Source organism: Scylla paramamosain, chromosome 12 (genome assembly GCF_035594125.1).
Source record: "Scylla paramamosain isolate STU-SP2022 chromosome 12, ASM3559412v1, whole genome shotgun sequence".
In the NCBI taxonomy this organism is placed as follows: Eukaryota; Metazoa; Arthropoda; class Malacostraca; order Decapoda; family Portunidae; genus Scylla; species Scylla paramamosain.
In genome coordinates this window covers 14,125,448-14,147,049 of record NC_087162.1, presented here as the reverse complement: position 1 = coordinate 14,147,049, position 21,602 = coordinate 14,125,448, and the positions used below count along the sequence as shown (strand labels likewise).

Below are 21,602 nucleotides of genomic sequence, written 5' to 3'. Positions count from 1 at the left end.
TTTTTACAATGTTTCACTTTTCCTATCCATATCTGCTTCTTCAACACCATGCACAACTACAGCACAACACTCTACACAAAAAAGCTACACAAAGAAGGTTACATAAACACAACATCTGGAAACCACAAAAATCATCCTTGACAACAAAGTTGTGAATAAGTTTACTGAAAATGTCATTTGTCGATCACTTTTCAAACTTTTTAGCAGTAAATCATCTGGCACAATCTTGTATCTGACACAAGATATACCCATCAACACTTATCTTTTGGTGTTAATTTCAACATTACTTGCCTGCAGAGTGGTAGTGTTTCATGTTGACAGAATTTTATATTCCTTCCTCAGAATAGATACAGTGCTGCAGGAAATAAACAGATAATTCTCTCCAGATTATACCAATGTCTCTGTCTCTTACACACACACACACACACACACACACACACACACACACACACACACACACACACTATAGTATTAAGGAATGTCTTTAACATTTAAACAGGCTGGTATGAGTAGAGATCATACTTTTGGTTTCACTTCATATTGAGTCATGCAAAAGAGGGATGAGGTGCCTCCTCACCCCTCCATCTCTTAATCTGGAGTTATAGTCACTTTGGGCAGAGTCAATACCAGTTAGTCCAGAACACAGAGGTTTTACTGTACAAATACAATTAAAAAGATAAAATCTATGTATTCAGAAATTAATGATAAGAGAACCAGTTTCAGCAAATATAAATCTTAATATTTGGTCCGACTACAAAAATGGAACATTCTTTCAGAACACAAAAGTAAATATTAAGCAATATAGAATCAAACACTTGTCAAAGAATTCAATAAAAGAACAGTGGATGGTGGGGCAGCAATGAACAAGATTGCACTTCGTGATTTTATTTCAAAGATCTTAAATACGGAGTCACCATCAGTTGAAGCATCAGAAATAAAACCCAAAGACTACATTGTTTATCACCCTGCCCCAAGCATAACATGTTAAGTCTCGAACAATAAGTATAATATTTAAAACATATAGTACGTATGTGGGGCTGAAGGCTAGACACACAAAACAGGTGGCTGTCTTAACACCCAGCATGGTCACAAGGTTACTGAGAGCTGTTTGTCAGTGGCAGGGCGTGTGGTGCTACACTTGGCCAAGCTCCACAGACCACTCACCAACTGATTCATTATAAAGCACTGAGACTTCTAAAGAGTTCAGTAATTCAAATAGTGGGCCATTCAATGCTACTCCAGTTTTCAAATGCTTCTAACTATTTTTAAGTAGATTTTAGGCAAGTGTGTCATTTAAGCTAATAACTAAACTGGAGTAATTTCTAGCCACTCAGTTTACAGTTGTCCAATGCTGCAATCCAACATGCTTCAAAGTAAATTATAGTCAAATATGCCTCCAAAAAATCAAGCTTATCCTTTTTATATAACCTGTTCAGCAAGCATTACCTTAAATATCAGTCAAGGCAGCATTCACAAGAAGCTTGCTATGCAGTCAAGTAGTTCTGGTAGTGCATGTGTCACCATGTGTTTTTGTGTTGTGTTCTGTCTGAGATTCAAGCATAATATTATTATTATCATCATCATCATATACATGTTTCCTGCACTGAGAGGGATAAACAGGTGACAGGAAACCAAAGCAGTAGCTGGACATGTCCAAAGTAACTAGGAAAAGTTTGATAATTGAGACTACAGTAAGCCTGGCTGATATTGAGGATTTATGCCATGGCTAGTTAGCAAACAGGTGATGCTTATTTGGTGTTCAAACACATTCCAATGTCATTCATCATTCTGGCACCAATGTATATCACACCAACCTTTGTTTCAAAGCCAGGACCACTTCTATCTACATCCATCATGACTAGGTTGGGAGTGGGTTCATCCCCAGGGGTGCTAGTATCCACAACAGACCCAACACATACCAAGGCAGCCACCCAAGTAAACACCACGAAGATGCTTATCCCCCAACACTCCAAACACAACATTGTTACCTCATCCTGACTCTATAGAACATTCCTTGATTTGAGCTTATGCATCATACCATTCACTCAGCAAACTACCAAGTCTCCATGAAGCCAACCAGCCACACAGCATCAGCTCCTCATCACAGACTGGGAACTGGTTGATTAGAGTGAACACAATCCCCAAGCCTGATGCCACTCTTGGGGTGAACAGACAAAAAAGCTAATGATAGAAATGGCTGTAGAAAATAGAGATCACCAACCCTCACTTTGATAGGAACAACCCATCACAATGTATACTTTGGGGATATCTTATTAAATTATCTAAAGCCTCTCACTGGTCATACACAAGAGCCAGCCTAGTCATGCTGTTTGAGCCTTCCCAGTACTGAGAAAACAATTAAGAAGCACTGAAAAGTTTTCTTATGATGGACTTGTATTCCATTTTATATTTTTCAACAGGAAGGAGCGTTAAAATAAATAAATAAAAGCTAACTGACAAGACAATCCAGCTCTTTTTGTGAAGTAAAATTAATTAAAACTTGCAAGTCAAAATTACTTGCAGACAAGTCAGTCAGAGTTTGAGTGCATTTGCTATGTACACAAAACTTTAACCTTCAATCAGTTCTGATCCATGAATACTGTATGACAATAACTTTGAGTCTTACACAGAAAAAATCATGCCAATGTAACAAGTTTTGTGGCAGACAGAAACCATAGGACAAAAACTTCATGGTGATTCTGTTCCTTGCCATCAAGCTCTTTTGATGAATAAACAACTAACGCTGTACATTGGCTAACACAGTAGTATGTCACAACAACCTCTCATGTCCCACCACTTCACACTTTCTCCAACCCCACCATCTGTTATTTCAAAATCACTCACTCATTCACATATACAGGCACACACACACACACTCACACACACACACACACACACACACACACACACACACACACACACACACACACACACCTTACCTTCACCTTCCTTAATTAATAAGTTCTGACCTCATGAGACAAGTCTGCTGTGCCTTCCTTTCTCCCTTCCCTGCCCCTCAAGGCTGCTGACTCATCTGGCCTTAACATGTGACTGTTGAACTAGTCAGCTTCTAGTGAAGCCTGGCTGAGAGATGGGGCTATGTCATGTCTGGACACACAATGACACAGTGACAACTCACAAGGAAACAATAACATTACACCAAATGTTAAAGGGTTAGGGTGGTAAGAGGTGGTGGTAATGGTGGTGGTGGTGGTGGTAGTGGTGGTGGTGGAGGTGGTGGTGGTGTTGTGGTGGTGGTGGTGGTGGTGTGGTGGTGGTTGGTGGTGACGGTGGCGGTAACAATGGTGGTAAGGGCTCCAGCAGCAGCTCTTCCAGCCAGTAGGGCGGGCACTCGCCTCATCTCTGTCAACCAAAGGGGAAAATTCAGCCTCTTACCTTACTAAATCTCCCAAGTGTGATGGTACATAAGGGAAGGTACAGAGAACAAAACTAATGGAATACAAAAGGAAACAAAACTAGGCAAAAAGCACTATTAAAGGAAACTTTGGACAATCACATCCATGTTTATGGACACATGCAAAACTAGAGATTGATCACTTGCTAATGTTATCAGAATGCAATGTTTGTTTTGTCACAATATCATCAACCATGAAACAAACCTTAATGAATGCCAGCTTGCTCCAACTTTAGCATACTCAAGATCTGGCACAACGAAAATATCCTTGGTACAATGCACTCTAGTTTGGCTCGAAGTAGCAAGTCATGAATACATATCTACTGCATAATGCTGACATTTCATCATAGAAATACATGAAAAAAATGTTCTTAGAAATATTCAAACATCACATCTTTAACTGCAAATATCTATTCATATAACAGACTTTATGCTCAAAGTGAATTAGCTGAGACAAGATGTCACACTTTGTCTCAACATGAGAAAAATAATGATAGAGGAACAAGGTCCTGTCTATTCATATAACAGACTTTATGCTCAAAGTGAATTAGCTGAGACAAGATGTCACACTTTGTCTCAACATGAGAAAAATAATGATAGAGGAACAAGGTCCTGTCTACTTGCTCCAAGAATAGAGGAACAAGGTCCTGTCTACTTGCTCCAGTCGTCTCTCACAAGGCTGCTGCCAGACTACAAATGTTTTCAGAATAATGATAATTAAAACTCATCACACAATGGACACAAAATTCAATGTACTGAGAGTTTTGCTTCCCAGTCAAGAATGATAGTAGAGGAATTCTTGGAATTCTTGTTTCACTGTATAGCATTTAAAACATCATGGTCATCATGATACACTTTTCTTTTTAGAAATAGAAGAACTAGTAAAAAAAAAAATAAATAAATAGAATAAATAAATAAATAAATCATTCTTGCTGGACCCTGGAGTCTATGACATGACCAATAAAATCTTGTCATCTGGCATTGTTAAAATAAAATGTAAAAAATTTCTTTGCCCATTTTCATTCGAATCACAAACTGAAGCATACAGAGAAGAAAACAATAGTCTCCTTGTGAGTACTGAACTAAATCTTTACTTCATTATTCCCTCAAAAAAAAAGATCATGTTCTACTAGTAACAATAGTCTCCCTGTGGGTACCTAACTAAAGCTTTACTTCATTATGCCATCAAGAAGGTCATGTTGTTCTATCCACAACCTAAGGGGGGAGAAAGGTGTGTACAGCAACAGGAGCTCACCACTGCTCAGGGCGAAGATTGGATGATCAACAGTTTCCCTCCGCTGATGGTTTAGTGGGAGTGGATGGAGTGATGTCCATGGTCTTGCAAACCCAGCCAGCTATGTCCACGTCCTCCCGCTCAGCATTCTTTATCCATTCATGGTTCTGTTGAGGTAAGTACAGATTATTAGTGATTCTAAAATGAAAGGTAGTAGTACTGGAAGCAATAGTAAAGGTGACTGCTGTAGTGGTGGTGGTGGTGGTAGGAGTAGTAGTAGTAATAATAATATAAGAACATATGAAATAAGGGAGCTGCAAGAAGCCATCAGGCCTACAAATGGCAGTCCCTATATGAAATATACTTTACCAGTTTCATCCTATCATCCCCATCCATAAATCTGTCTAATCTTCTCTTAATACTCCCTAATGACTCAGAACTAGAAACTTGATTACTGAGTCCATTCCATTCATCTACCACTCTATTTGAGAACCAATTCCTACCTCTCTCTTTTTTAAACCTGAATTTTCAAGCTAGAAATTGTTATTTCTTGTTCTATCCTGGTTACCGATCCTAAGAATTTTGCTTACATGCCCCTTGTTATAACCCTTGTACCACTTAAAGACTTCTATCAGATCCCCTCTTAACCTATGTCTCTTTAATGAATGTATATTTAACAGTTTCAATCTCGCTTCATAAGGAACATTCCTCATCCCCTGTATCATTTTAGTCATTCTCTTTTGTACTGATCCTAATAGATCTATATCCTTCCTGTAATATGGAGACCAGAACTGCTCAGTATAGTCTAGATGAGGTCTGACCATTGCCAAATATAACTTTAATATTACTTTGGGACTTCTACTTTTAACACTCCTAAAAATTAATCCTAATACCCTATTTGCCCTGTTTTTGGCTTCTATACATTGCTTTCTTAGATGGAGTTCAGAGTTAACTATAACTCCTAAATCTTTTTCATACTTTGAACCTAACAGAGCTTCATTGTTTACTGTGCACCTACTGTGTACCTACTGTGTGGGTTTCCTCTACCTATGCTATGTACTTTGCATTTGTTGATGTTAAACTGTATTTGCCATCTGTCCGTCCATTCATTCATCCTATACAAATCTGCCTGCAAGGCAATGGCATCTGATTCTGACCAAATTAATCTACCTATCTTCATGTCATCCTCAAATTTACCAACATCACTACTAATTCCACTATCCAAGTCACTGATATATATTAAAAACAACAATGCCCCTGATACTGATCCCTGTGGCACCCTACTGATTACTTGACCCACTCGGATTTAGAGCCGTTTATTACAACTCTCTGTTGCCTGTCACATAGCCACGACCTTATCCAGTCTAACACCTTCCCATCTATCCCGTGTGCCCTAACCTTTCTCAGGAGCCTCTGATGGGGTACCTTGTCAGCTTTAATCAAGTCATGCTTTGTCTGACCACCATTCCCGTATTTGGACAAGAAGCACCATACTAAGCAGCAGGATAATCCCCCTTATGGGAGAACGACAGGGTAGCAAGTTAAAACCAGCACTACTCACACCCACCTTCATTGAAGATGGCTTGAGCGATGCAAATCCTACCTACCAGGCTCTCATCCAGTAGGATTCTGGCTGAGGATGCCACCCTCAGACCGGGCGGTTGGCTACCTTCCACAAGGCCCACCGTAATATGAAACATCATTAGCAAGAGTGAAGCCACTTGCGATGGCACCTCAGGCCTTTGAAACAAGCACAGAGGTATGTGCCTGCTCTTCCAACCTTGGGGGTGGGGAATGACGCCGCAACCATGCCGTGCACCCCACATTAACCCTTTCCTTCCGGCAATCGTATATATACAATTGCAAAAATGCATCCGTAGCGACAGCGATCATACCGGTAATCAAGAATTTTCGCGCCTCAATTTTGAGGTCCAAGCGCGGTTTCTCGAGTCAGATGGTGTGAGTGGAAGTGTCTGGCATGTTTCCACATGTAGTGTTGTCACTAGCTCTGGAAATTTAGCGGTAACCAAGCTATTTTCCTTTTCTCCGGGCGACACTTGGCAACCCCAGCAACCCGCCGGGTGGAAAGCACTCGCCGGGTGGAAAGCACCATGATAAGTGTGAAGAAACATCCTGATAAGAGCCAAGGATCTCAGATCATAACTCACCATGGAGCAGGACACAACATATGTATTTAGCAGTGCTTCTGAGTTTGAAGACAGTGACAGTGAATATTTAGAAGAAGATGAAGAAAGCGAAGACATTAGTGAGGACTCGGAAAATGATTTACAGGATCCACCTGTTTTATCAGAACAGAGAGATGATACCTATCATTCTTTCATGGTAATTTTTTCATTATCTTCGATTTTATAATAAAATGGTAGAAGGTAACTTGTCAGAGAGAGAGAGAGAGAGAGAGAGAGAGAGAGAGAGAGAGAGAGAGAGAGAGAGAGAGAGAGAGAGAGAGAGAGAGAGAGAGAGAGAGAGAGAGAGAGAGAGAGAGATAATGTTATTTGCCTGAAACTTGATATGGAAAGGGATGAAATCTCTCTCTCTCTCTCTCATTGGAAGTGTACAATTTCCCCTCCAAGATGAGAGAGAGAGAGAGAGAGAGAGAGAGAGAGAGAGAGAGAGAGAGAGAGAGAGAGAGAGAGAGAGAGAGAGAGAGAGAGAGAGAGAGAGAGAGAGAGAGAGAGAGAGAGAGAGAGAGAGAGAGAGAGAGAGAGTGAGTGAGTGAGTGAGTGAGTGAGTGAGTGAGTGAGTGAGTGAGTGAGTGAGTGAGTGAGTGAGTGAGTGAGTGAGTGAGTGAGTGAGTGAGTGAGTGAGTGAGTGAGTGAGTGTGTGTGTGTGTGTGTGTGTGTGTGTGTGTGTGTGTGTGTGTGTGTGTGTGTGTGTGTGTGTGCGCGCGCGGCGTCATCGCTCTCCGGGCTGTTTCTGGATGACGGATCACACAGCAGGAGGAGGAGGAATCCTTTATAAGGCATAAACTCAACTTTGAGAGGTCACATCAAGCTACAAAGTATATCATTGTATTCAGAATAACAAAGAGAAAATAATTATTAGTATTCAAACAATTTTCTGACAATTTCTAGGTTTACCATTTTTAGCCGTCATACAAAACGTGAAAATAATTTAAGCGCCGGAAGGAAAGGGTTAAAGCCATAAACCTGCTGGGTTCTTAGCCATTGCCATACTCCCAGCTGGCCATCGTCTCGGAAGCGCCAGCTTGACTACTGTAGCCCAGGCTAAGTGGGTTTGGCACTGGGACTCAGCAAATCACACCAACGGCCCCCACCCAGCCGGGATAGAGAACCCGAAAGAGCAGGAAGACTCCAGATCAGTGAACCTGTTAAGGGAACTGAAGCCTGGTAGAATCCCATTACTCTACAGGTGTGTCTTAAACTTTTCAGCCTATCTATCTCCTGTTCCACTATCTCCTTAGTTATGGTAATATCTGTCAGCTTCTCATTCTCTTCTGCTCTAAACATCTGCTCACTATTCAGCATTTCCTGCATGTTTTCCTGGATGAGAACAGTTAAAAAATACTCGTTCAGAATTTTATTAATCTCCTCCCCATGACTAACCAGCTCCCCATCTGCTGCCCTTAATGGACCTATTGTTTCTCTATTCTTCGTCCTATATACCTGATAAAATTCCTTGGAGTTTGTCTTCACATGTCTGGCTATCTTTAAATAATAATTGTTTTTATCTTTCCTCATTAACCTCCTGACCATTCTAACTAATTAATTATATCGTGGTCATAAAACTTCTTTTCATGCCGTTAATCCCTCATACTTCTCTTCTGCCTTATGTAGTGTTTTAACCTAACAGTCATACATTTAGATCATTCTTCTGTGATCTTATTACTCTATAAGGGATGTCTGCTATATGTCTTATATGTAATTTATCAACAAAACATTTATACTATAACTCATCTACATTTACTTCCCCTAATCTTCTCATCTTGGCTCCTTCCATCCTCATCCACTTCACCTTGCCCATCTTAGCATGACCTGACCCTCCAACATACTCACACATATCTTCCCCTCTCTCACTCCTCCAACACTTCCAGACACTTCTCCCCTCCTCCTGCCCTACACCTTCACACCTCACTTCCCTCACCCTACCTTATCTCTCTCAACTCTGTCCTGGACCTCACCTCCCCCTGTGTCCACTTCCAGTCAACTAACCCCTTGGACATACCTTTTTTAATCCCTCAAAATCTGCTCTCCTAAAGTCAAGTATTTTACTAGTGTTTTTGCTTCTAAAAGTTTCCTCCCATTTTAATTTGTACCTAATTTCACAATGGTCACTGTTACCTAGCTGTCCTCCAACCCCTACCTTTGTGACTGCTTCCTTCCTGTTAGTTCAATTGGAGTAGAAGTAATAGTGATAGTAACAGGAACAAAGCATGCTTGAGATTCATGACTGTTATGAGATTGTTAGCATTTTACAAAAACTCAATTTGAGAATCTTGAAAACTGGAGTTGCTAAGAAACAGTATTATAAACATTTCAACAATATAACCCTATCTTCCTGCATGTTCCTTTTGGCCATGATTTCTGCAATTTGGTGTTCCTATAAATGGCTCTATATTACTATTTTAATTATACAGATGTTACATGACCCTGCAGTTTCATGATCACCCCCTTCATGTGAGCCACTCTGACCTGCAGTGTGGTGAGATCTGCCCGTTCACTGGGACTCTTCTTAAGGCACCGGTCCACCAAGTCAATGAACTCTGGTGAGAACACTCCAGGAGGCAGCCGAGGTGGAGGCTCATTCACTATGTAGTCCAGCAGCTCAAAGATGGCCATGGGTCTTGGCTCCCCAGGCAGGCCAGCTGGTCAGTGGAAAATGATTGCACTGAACATACTTATTTATAGAAAAAGGCACAAAAATGCAAACCAAAACTGAAAAAAAAAAGAAGAGAAATGCATTTGGGAAACTAATGGAAGACCTACACTTTACAAAAAGTGCAAAGTGGAGGTGGGAGTGTTGTTCTTTAGGTACAGTCATGTCTACTGAAGCTAGTGTTGGTTAAGAGATTACTTCTTTTCCTATCATCTAACATATTTATGTATACATTTTTTTTTTTTTTATGTAGGAAGGACACTGGCCAAGGGCAACAAAAATCTAATAAAAAAAAATGCCCACTGAAATGCCAGTCCCATAAAAGGGTCAAAGCAGTGGTCAAAAATTGATGGATAAGTGTCTTGAAACCTCCCTCTTGAAGGAATTCAAGTCATAGGAAGGTGGAAATACAGAAGCAGGCAGGGAGTTCCAGAGTTTACCAGAGAAAGGGATGAATGATTGAGAATACTGGTTAACTCTTGCGTTAGAGAGGTGGACAGAATAGGGGTGAGAGAAAGAAGAAAGTCTTGTGCAGTGAGGCCGCGGAAGGAGGGGAGGCATGCAGTTAGCGAGATCAGAAGAGCAGTTAGCATGAAAATAGCGGTAGAAGACAGCTAGATATGCAACATTGCGGCGGTGAGAGAGGCTGAAGACAGTCAGTTAGAGGAGAGGAGTTGATGAGACGAAAAGCTTTTGATTCCACCATGTCTAGAAGAGCAGTATGAGTGGAACCCCCCCAGACATGTGAAGCATACTCCATACATGGACGGATAAGGCCCTTGTACAGAGTTAGCAGCTGGGGGGGGGTGAGAAAAACTGGCGGAGACGTCTCAGAACACCTAACTTCATAGAAGCTGTTTTAGCTAAAGATGAGATGTGAAGTTTCCAGTTCAGATTATAAGTAAAGGACAGACCGAGGATGTTCAGTGTAGAAGAGGGGGACAGTTGAGTGTCATTGAAGAAAAGGGGATAGTTGTCTGGAAGGTTGTGTCGAGTTGATAGATGGAGGAATTGAGTTTTTGAGGCATTGAACAATACTAAGTTTGCTCTGCCCCAATCAGAAATTTTAGAAAGATCAGAAGTCAGGCGTTCTGTGGCTTCCCTGCGTGATATGTTTACCTCCTGAAGGGTTGGACGTCTATGAAAAGACGTGGAAAAGTGCAGGGTGATATCATCAGCGTAGGAGTGGATAGGACAAGAAGTTTGGTTTAGAAGATCATTAATGAATAATAAGATGAGAGTGGGTGACGACAGAACCCTGAGGAACACCACTGTTAATAGATTTAGGAGAAGAACAGTGACCATCTACCACAGCAGCAATAGAACGGTCAGGATGGAAACTTGAGATGAAGTTACAGAGAGAAGGATAGAAACCGTAGGAGGGTAGTTTGGAAATCAAAGCTTTGTGCCAGACTCTATCAAAAGCTTTTGATATGTCCAAGGCAACAGCAAAAGTTTCACCAAAATCTCTAAAAGAGGATGACCAAGACTCAGTAAGGAAAGCCAGAAGATCACCAGTAGAGCGGCCTTGACGGAACCCATACTGGCGATCAGATAGAGGGTTGTGAAGTGATAGATGTTTAAGAATCTTCCTGTTGAGGATAGATTCAAAAACTTTAGATAGGCAGGAAATTAAAGCAATAGGACGGTAGGTAGTTTGAGGGATTAGAACGGTCACCCTTTTTAGGAACAGGTTGAACGTAGGCAAACTTCCAGCAAGAAGGAAAGGTAGATGTTGACAGACAGAGCTGAAAGAGTTTGACTAGGCAAGGTGCAAGTGTAGTGCTGGAAATTAATTATGTATATTTTTATTTTCTTTTTTTTTAGGCTAAGGCCCATGTAATGTGCGGGGATGACCAGACAGTCTCAGTATCATGTGACTAACCCCCCCCCCTTCCCCTCCTCTCCTCAGTGTCCTTTTGTCCTTACTTTTTCCCCCTCTCAGCGTCACTGTATTGACCACTTCTATGATAAATTTACCCCGTGAATAAACGTAATTTCTCCTGCTTGGCCAGGTTATAGAGGCGAATTTTTCACCTAATTCCAGAGAATGGGGAGCCCTTAATACGATAAAATTAATTCTATAATGGTAAGGTCTTAAGCCAGCTCAAACAAATCCCAGATAATTACGCCGCGCCAATGAGGTTGACGAATCTGATAAGTCTTCTTTGCTTCGCCGTCCTCTTACCCCTGTTGCTACGCAAGCCGGGAAGAGATACCAGACTTTGACTAATTCCCCAATTGATTTCAAAAGTCCATTGAATTAAACTTCTTAAAGTAACAACTATAAAGTAAACAGTAACTTAATTATTCATATTTTTCATCCCTGAACTCACAACCTAGTCGCCCCCCCCCCAACACAAAATTATAACTCTTAATAAATTTCCCCATTGGAAACCTTTATCCTTAGTTTCCCGCTGTTTTCCTCACAAGCAAAGCCAGTCTCTCTCGGATTCTCCTCAGGTGAGCATGCAGTCTGATAATCTCCTCCTCCATTCCTGTAATATTAAGTAAGTGTTTGTTTAACAATAATTTTACTAAAGCATTCTCTCTCGGATTCTCCTCAGATATTCCTGTTGATAAACTATTGTTCTGAGTGGATAGATATTCACATTTTTTCGTTCCTTTTGTTGGTTCTCTCCACGTGACTAGTGCAACCATCTGGTTCGAGATCACCGTGTGAGACTGTCCTCAGGTCTATACATACTTTTTGGGTATATTTTTTCTATTTATTTATTTATTCTCTGGTCTTCCCCGCAACTCAGTAGTCGCAAAAATATCTCCATCGCAGTTTTATGTAACTGAAGAGTACGCTACCATTCTTTTGTATTTCTGGATTCCTTTTTTTTATTATTATTCGGATTATTCCATTATCAAATAAAAATCTATAAAAGTGTCAACATTTGTATTTCTTTTAATCCAGTGATAGGATTTGTAATTATCGTCTGCCACAAGGGAACATCACACCCTTAGGGCACGAAACTGGTGGCAGTGGTGGGATTTATTTCGCGACTGACCGAAAGAGGTGGAGACTGGAAATAATTGTAAATGTTGAAGGTGGCACTTGTAGGGCATAGCCAGATTCCCCGGCATCTAGAGGTAACAAATGTGCAAATTAGGATATTCAGAGCCCCTGGAGCAAAGGCTAGGACTTTCTTTGAGGATAATCGGTCTAATCCGGGTGTTAGCTGGGGGTCGTGTCCCGCCTCTCGGGGTGGCGGCCTGGCACCTGCCGCGGCGTGTAGCTGAAGGGTGCAAACCCATGATCCCCAAACCCGGCTTCGGCCATAACCACAAGTATCGAAACAAAGTATCATAAGAGTATATTGCACCAGTTCACCATAATTGATGAGTTGCTGTACTACGCTAAGGAAAACATTGATGGCAGCATTCATTATTCATTGGTAGTTCCTCAGGTTCTGATTCCTAAAGCTTTAGAACATGCACATGAGCTTTCTGGCCACCTGGGTCAGAAAAAGACAATTAAAAAGGCCGAAGAATTATTTTACTGGTGTAATCTCAAGTTTGACGTAACCCAGTACGTAAAGAATTGCCTTACCTGTCAAAGATTTAAAACCTCTCCGGGGTTACAGCAGCCTTATCAGGAATTACCTTCAGTAGAGAAGCCCTTAGACAGGATAGGTATAGACCTGACGGATATGATTGCAGGCAGTGGTGGCTACCGATATGTGTTGACTATCGTAAATCACTTTAGCCGATTTGTGAAGTTCTATCCACTCAAAAACAAACTATCAGAGGGAATTGTAGAGGCGCTGCAGCAGTACATTACCGACTTCGGGACTCCTCACTCCATCGTCCTGGACAACGGGGGCGAGTTCACCTCCCAGATCTTCCAACAATTCTGCCAGCAACACCTCATCACCCTCTGTTACACCACTCCCTACCACCCGCAAGGGAACGCCATCACCGAACGACTCCATCGCACGCTCAAATCCATCTTGGCTTCCATGTGCCGAGGTTACCCGCTACGGTGGCCTCGCCTACTCCCTGTGTGTCAGGCCATTATGAATGCCGCCGTCCATACCAGTATCGCCCAACAACCTTTCTTCGCGTTTTTCTCCCGGCATGCGCCCCGAGTGGTGGGTGCCAGGCTACCTGCAGTTGATGGTGACGAGCAAGACGTGGATGTGGTCCGCCGGCTGATCCGGGAAACACACGAGAAAATGATTCAGAAATACCGTAATGCGGCCAACAGGAAATGCAAGGAGCAGAAGGTAGACATTGGGGCGTTGGTGTGGGTGAAGCGAGAAACTACAGAGTCAGGAGTGTGTAAGAAACTGTGTGTTCGTTGGGACGGCCCATATAAGGTGGTGGAAGTTTTAAGAGGAGGCGGTGGTTATGTGGTGAAAGACCCTTTCTCGGGAAAGATGGTGCAAAGAGCGGCAGAAAAGATCAAACAGTTTCACAGTGAGGAAGAGTACGTAGTTGCGGCTCAAGACACAGTGTTCCAACCTGATATAGAAACTGAAGTGTTACCGCCTAGAGTGCGTAACCGTCCCAGACGCTATATTGAGGAATGTTAATGTCGCTGGAAGAACGGTATAGAAAAGAGCAGAGTGCTTGGGGTAAATAGAGTCCCCCCCCCTTACTTTTGCATGGTCTGGCTGGACTGGTTGTAATGAATCGAGGTATGACGGGTATGGGTACTATGTGAGAGGTGATGTAAGAATTTGAGAAGGAATAAGGAACCACTTTAATTCGCAGACTACTACTGCACTCGACAACCCGTTCGGGCCATACTGTGGTGGTTTACTTCAGGACGTGGCGAGCGCTTCGCGTAATCATCTGTAGTATCTCGTGGTGTGAGTGAATGTGTGGATGAGTAAATGACTGTTCGAGTGGAAGGAACCGAGTACTGGGGTGGCCGAATCTCGTTTCAGAGAGTGACAGAGTGACTTAAGGTTAAGTCCTCACACCATAGGAGGTCAAGAGGCTGGTTGGGGTGGAATTTTTTTTTTCTTCCTTGAGATGAGAGAAAGAGCCGAGTTATGTCTCCAAGGGACATTGTGGTGATATGGCCCACAAGCCATTGTATGGGAGGGAATGTCAGAGTTATTTCCCGACAGAGATCACGTGCAGTTCGTCAGCCTGGCTTGGTTGTGTGGTGGTGAGGGGAGGTTCTAATTACTCGGATGTGAAGGTGTTATTTTTATTTTGGTAAGGAGAAAAGAGAGAGGTGAAAAATTCTAGAACGGATGAAAGGCTCATGTAGTGCTGGAAATTAATTATGTATATTTTTTTTTTTTTTTTTTAGGCTAAGGCCCATGTAATGTGCGGGGATGACCAGACAGTCTCAGTATCATGTGACTAACCCCCCCCTTCCCCTCCTCTCCTCAGTGTCCTTTTGTCCTTACTTTTTCCCCCTCTCAGCGTCACTGTGTTGACCACTTCTATGATAAATTTACCCCGTGAATAAACGTAATTTCTCCTGCTTGGCCAGGTTATAGAGGCGAATTTTTCACCTAATTCCAGAGAATGGGGAGCCCTTAATACGATAAAATTAATTCTATAATGGTAAGGTCTTAAGCCAGCTCAAACAAATCCCAGATAATTACGCCGTGCCAATGAGGTTGACGAATCTGATAAGTCTTCTTTGCTTCGCCGTCCTCTTACCCCTGTTGCTATGCAAGCCGGGAAGAGATACCAGACTTTGACTAATTCCCCAATTGATTTCAAAAGTCCATTGAATTAAACTTCTTAAAGTAACAACTATAAAGTAAACAGTAACTTAATTATTCATATTTTTCATCCCTGAACTCACAACCTAGTCGCCCACCCCCCTAACACAAAATTATAACTCTTAATAAATTTCCCCATTGGAAACCTTTATCCTTAGTTTCCCGCTGATTTCCTCACAAGCAAAGCCAGTCTCTCTCGGATTCTCCTCAGGTGAGCATGCAGTCTGATAATCTCCTCCTCCATTCCTGTAATATTAAGTAAGTGTTTGTTTAACAATAATTTTACTAAAGCATTCTCTCTCGGATTCTCCTCAGATATTCCTGTTGATAAACTATTGTTCTGAGTGGATAGATATTCACATTTTTTCGTTCCTTTTGTTGGTTCTCTCCACGTGACTAGTGCAACCATCTGGTTCGAGATCACCGTGTGAGACTGTCCTCAGGTCTATACATACTTTTTGGGTATATTTTTTTTATTTATTTATTTATTCTCTGGTCTCCCCCGCAACTCAGTAGTCGCGAAAATATCTCCATCGCAGTTTTATGTAACTGAAGAGTACGCTACCATTCTTTTGTATTTCTGGATTCCTTTTTTTTATTATTATTCGGATTATTCCATTATCAATTAAAAATCTATAAAAGTGTCAATATTTGTATTTCTTTTAATCCAGTGATAGGATTTGTAATTATCGTCTGCCACAAGGGAACATCACACCCTTAGGGCACGAAACAAGCACGGAGGCACAGTTTCGGAGAACAATAGGAGGGACCCCATCAAGTCCATAAGCCTTCCGAGGGTTTAGGCCAGCGAGGGTATGGAAAACATCATTGCGAAGAATTTTAATAGGTGGCATGAAGTAGTCAGAGGGTGGAGGAGAGGGAGGAACAAGCCCAGAATCGTCCAAGGTAGAGTTTTTAGCAAAGGTTTTAGCAAAGAGTTCAGCTTTAGAAATAGATGTGATAGCAGTGGTGCCATCAGGTTGAAGTAGAGGAGGGAAAGAAGAAGAAGCAAAGTTATTGGAGATATTTTTGGCTAGATGCCAGAAATCTCAAAAGGTTTTGACATTTTCTGTTAATGAAGGAGTTTTTGGCTAGTTGGAGAACAGACTTGGCATGGTTCCGGGCAGAAATATAAAGTGCATGAGATGATGGAAGGCTGGTGATGGAAGGCTTAAGTACCTTTTGTGGGCCACCTCTCTATCGTGTATAGCACGAGAACAAGCCGTGTTAAACCAAGGTTTAGAAGGTTTAGGACGAGAAAAAGAGTGAGGAATGTATGCCTCCATGCCAGACACTATCACCTCTGTTATGCGCTCAGCACACAAAGACGGGTCTCTGACAAGGAAAATCAGCAAAATACCTCCTCAGGTCCCCCCAACTAGCAGAGGCAAAATGCCAGAGGCACCTTCGCTTAGGGGGATCCTGAGGAGGGATTGGAGTGATAGGACAAGATAAAGATATGAGATTGTGATCGGAGGAGCCCAACGGAGAAGAAAGGGTGACAGCATAAGCAGAAGGATTAGAGGTCACGAAAAGGTCAAGAATGTTGGGCATATCTCCAAGACGGTCAGGAATACGAGTAGGGTGTTGCACTAATTGCTCTAGGTCATGGAGGATAGCAAAGTTGTAGGCTAGTTCACCAATACTTACTAATTACTATGATTTTTGTAACAGATTTAAGTTGTGCCTGAAAAGTTTTGGGTTCAAAAAGGCTAGTCACACTTCCTTTTCATCATTATTTGTTATTATTATTTGTAATATTTGTTAGTGGATGTCAAAAAAATGTTCAGCTATTCTCTGCCATATGATACCAGCAATATTAGTAAACACTTAACATTCTGGTAAGAGGAACTCAAGAAACATTTCAACTGTAGATGTACTGTAGAAGAGGCTCCCAGGAAAAAACAAGAAACATCATAGATGAAGAACAATATTCAGGTGGCACCATTTAAGAGAGAGTAGGCATAATAAGAGATCATGAAGCAATAAACCGACAGCAAAATCCACTGTCCTCCTTTACTCACCTGATCTTGGGGAGCGTGAGGTGGGAGAGGGGCTGACACTCTCCACTTTGGACCCAAATATCTTCTTAAGGGTGCTTGGGTCTGGAGGTGGAATAGGGTACATGCCAATGGCCATCTCCACCAGGGACAGGCCAAGACTCCAGATGTCACTGGCCACAGAATAGTGATCGCCGTTGAGTCGCTCAGGCTGGAGGGACAGGAGGTAAGGAATGGGTCAGGGTGGAACTGAGTGGCAGGACAAAGCATCAGTAACTCTGCCTGGCCTGGTAGGGTTGGCACCAAGGAAAGGAGAGGAACAGAGACTTTCTGAGAGCATGACATAGTAAATGGGAGTTATGGTTTCTCTGTATATTTGTTGATTTTTTTTAATTGGAAGTGCACACACACGCACAAATACTGGTGGTACTGCATAAAACTGACATGACATAATACTTATTGAAAATGCTACACTTTAATTTTATCTAATACAATACAGCTTTCAATGTAAATGTAAATCTAAATTGGGAATATCTGAAATCCAAAGTTTTGGTGCTGAGATTAATATGTAAAGTTGTATCCTGAAGGAAAATGCCAGCCTTACTTAACGCTATATGTTTTCTGCCAGGAATACATTTACTACTGTGTTACTTGTTTCTTCGATTTGTACAAGTGTAAAAAGGCCTACATATGACCAGAAAAATGCCTGCTGTGTGCTGCCAAAAAGGAGAGGAAAAATCTGACAAAAGTAATGATTGAAATTATCTGACACTCTTCTCACAAAAGAGTTTAGGTGATAAGAAAGCAGGAAACAGAAAGCCAATGGTAAGATATAACTGAATGGGCATATTTTCTTGTTAGACAAATAGGATGAGAAAGGAAATCACATTTTGTATAATGGTGGTATAGGTATAGGACAGGGAGTAGGTAGAGCAAAAAGATGAGGAGTTAGCAAGACACCTCAACCAAGCATTATCTTGAGAACAGTAAAACCTGGAGCTTCAGTAATTTTGCCCCACATCTAAGCTAATGACCCTAAAGAAAGATTATCATTATAATTCACAACTTTAAAATTTTGACCAGACTGTATACATCAATAGTGAAGGCCCCATGCAAACATGAGTGAGTATTTTCTAATTATGAAATAGGATGAATGGCTATCAAGTGTGTTTTGAGGAGTATGGAGAATCAGTCTGAGGATAAGGTGGGTCTCTCAAGATAAATGTATCTCCTTGGTTTCCCAAATCTGAGGTAATAATCAACAATGAAGACAGCACAAAACTGACATTTTGAACACAATTAATGTGTGTGTGTGTGTGTGTGTGTGTGTGTGTGTGTGTGTGTGTGTGTGAGTGCGCACACACACACACATAGATATGTGTATCAAGCATACATGCTAACCCTGCTGGCCTCTGGGATGGTTCAGGGGTAAGATCTTTTCTTCTTCACCAATATCACACATACACATTACAACTTGAGAGCATTTAAGTGCTAAATTGGCAAGCAGGAAGCAAGGACTTACTAATGCATCAAACTAATCAGACTCTCCTTGTAATGTCAAGCCAGCAATCAAGAACAAGTGGTTGCTTGCATGCCATAACAATACAAAAGCAATACATAAAATGATGTAAACCAAGCACATACCAAGCAGATATGAAAGTGCCTCCATAAATCAAAATACGCTGATAAAATTTATGACAAAAAGTACATATCCAAGTAGGGTAGCACAGAGGGGCCTTGGTGTAGGCCTTGAGGAGCCAATCTGCAGGTACACCAGAGACAGAGAGCTGCTGGGAAATGGCAACCAAAAAGAAAAAAACTGGAAATGTAGGTAAAAACCTGAACTGAAAGAAAAGACAAAAATATTTGTATTAACCCTCTCGCGCAGCTGACGCCTTTGTGGGTCAAATTGTCCTCATGCAAAAATTCATTGGATGCACGAATGCATCAAATAATTTTACGGGATTTTAGAAAAAAAATTTCTGAGCTAAGAGTGTAGAATTTTACAAAACATAAACAGAACTATTCCAAATGAATGTAGCTTGTCACACCAGGCTGACCATCATCTTTTTGTCTCAAGCATCCTCCTGCCATATGGACCATTAAATTTTTGTGTACAGTCTATGAATGAAAACTGAGTGACTTATGCGGAGTACGAGGGGGTTAACAGAAAAAAGATGGCTAGTGAGGGGAGAGGAGGGAGGTAAGTGGAGCTGGCTGAGTTATAAAATAAATAATAGTGAGAAGCACTGAGAAAAATTACTCAAGTGGCTCCAAAGCCATCACCTTCAGTAAGTGACTCATTCACTATCTGTTTTTGCACTCAATTGAGAATGATGCTTCAAGGGGGAAAAGAAATTCACTTTATGCTGAAACAAACCTTAACCAGCAGAATAGCACAGTCAAAGTTCTCAAAACCAGCCAGGAGTCAATCCTTCCATGGCATGTTGCAAGGAATGCACACTGCTCTGAACTGTGAAAACTCAGGCAAGTGACAGGGGTAGGGCAGGGAAGTGGAGAAAAAGGAGGAGGGAGGAAGGTTTGAGTGAGGAAGGAAAGGCAGGGAAGGAGGTGGAGGAAGTGGATAAGGTAGGGTGGGGAACATCTGATATACCACAACCTAAGCATGGGACAAGTGGGATGAGGGACGGGGACAAACACTACACATCACCAGTACAATTACACGTGCCACCGCAAGGAAACACACAGGTAAACACTAAGGAATGAAGGAGTCAGAGGTGGAACTGAAAAATGGCACAGTTACCAACATCTCACTAGCAGGAAATGGTCCACAAGGAAATGGGAGGGACAACCTGCCAAAATTTCAGATCCACAAATCTAAACATTTTACACACATATCTAATAACAAACATTCACTGAATGAGACTTTTACAAACATGAGGGGAAGGGTGGTAAAACTGGCCTCTCTCTCTCTCTCTCTCTCTCTCTCTCTCTCTCTCTCTCTCTCTCTCTCTCTCTCTCTCTCTCTCTCTCTCTCTCTCTCTTTAACAGTTTGATTACCCTACATTAAATGAGGTTCATGCTGGTTACTCTCTCTCTCTCTCTCTCTCTCTCTCTCTCTCTCTCTCTCTCTCTCTCTCTCTCTCTCTCTCTCTCTCTCTCTCTCTCTCTCTCACTCTCTCACTGGTGAAGGGAAGGATGAAGGGACAGAAGGACGGAGGAATGGAGGGAGGGAGAGGGCATTTCACTCTTATTAATATACACAAGGGAGGAGAGAGAGAGAGAGAGAGAGAGAGAGAGAGAGAGAGAGAGAGAGAGAGAGAGAGAGAGAGAGAGAGAGAGAGAGAGAGAGAGAGAGAGAGAGAGAGAGAGAGAGAGAGAGAGAGAGAGAGAGAGAGAGAGAGAGAGAGAGAGAGAGAGAGATATGGGACAGGATGGAGGAGGAGGAATAAAACGAGAAGGGAAGGAATGGGAAGGGTTTAGGAACACTGGCACATAATGAGGGAAGAGAATGGTGAGGGGGAATGGGATGGGGGATGTGGAGAAAGAGGGGAAGAGTGCATTCCCTCTAACCTTTGAATAGCCACACACCTTCCTCCACTCACCTCGAAATAAAAGTACAGTGAAGTTGCCAATCTCTCAACGGGAACTTCACCCTGTAAAAGGAAGAGATGGGGCCACAGAACCTAAGACACACACACACATACTCACACATCCCCAAACCTCTCTCACACACACACACACACATTTGTGCAGAGAGAGAGAGAGAGAAGAGGAGAGAGAGGAGAGAGAGAGAGAGAGAGAGAGAGAGAGAGTGAGAGAGAGAGAGAGAGAGAGAGAGAGGAGAGAGAGAGGAGAGGAGAGAGAGGAGAGAGAGAGAGAGAGGAGAGAGAGAGAGAGAGGGAGAGAGAGAGAGAGAGAGAGAGAGAGAGAGAGAGCATAGACAAAGGACAGACATGAAAACAGACAGGCAAACTGAATGACTTACAGGCAAACCAATAAAACCAGAGATCAGAGCAAAGAAAAAATGAGTGAATAAACTAAACGGGGAATGACACAGGCTTCCTGAGATCCCAAGTAAACAAAAAGCAAGACTGGTGTGTGTGAGTGGATGAGAATGGGGGAAGAACATGAACAATAGCCAGCACAGCACTGTAACTCTAAAAAAGGAAAGACACAGCACAGTAAGAAATGGAAGAAGACGATGAAGAGGAGGAATGGAAGTTGAAGTAGAAGCACAAGCAAGAGCAGCAGAAACAAGAGGATGAATGGGAGCACAGAAAGCAGGAAAAGCTGGAACAGGAGTAGGAATATGAGATGAAGAAGGATGAAGAACAAGAGAAGAAGCAAGACCTCTCATAAGGGTAAGCCTGGGATGATCATCACAAAATGTACAAAACAACATAATCACAGGACAGTATTTTCTCAGTATAAGGACT

At 42.0% G+C, this 21,602-nt stretch overlaps 1 protein-coding gene across 2 annotated transcripts in view; it reads right to left on the bottom strand.

Moving 5' to 3' along the window:
* Positions 1–636: 636 nt before the first annotated feature.
* LOC135105727 (dual specificity mitogen-activated protein kinase kinase 1-like) overlaps positions 637–21,602 on the bottom strand; it is a 35,691-nt gene continuing 14,725 nt past the window's right edge. The window contains exons 7-11 of one of the 2 annotated variants that reach the window (XM_064014164.1): positions 20,769–20,819; positions 17,227–17,413; positions 9,320–9,492; positions 4,671–4,816; positions 637–3,363 (exon numbers count right to left, since the gene is read on the bottom strand). In XM_064014164.1, coding sequence (XP_063870234.1) covers positions 4,697–4,816; positions 9,320–9,492; positions 17,227–17,413; positions 20,769–20,819 — 531 coding nt within the window. In that variant the 3' untranslated portion in view covers positions 637–3,363; positions 4,671–4,696. The remainder of the gene's footprint in view (positions 3,364–4,670; positions 4,817–9,319; positions 9,493–17,226; positions 17,414–20,768; positions 20,820–21,602) is intronic. The other variant, XM_064014165.1, reaches the window with a different exon arrangement.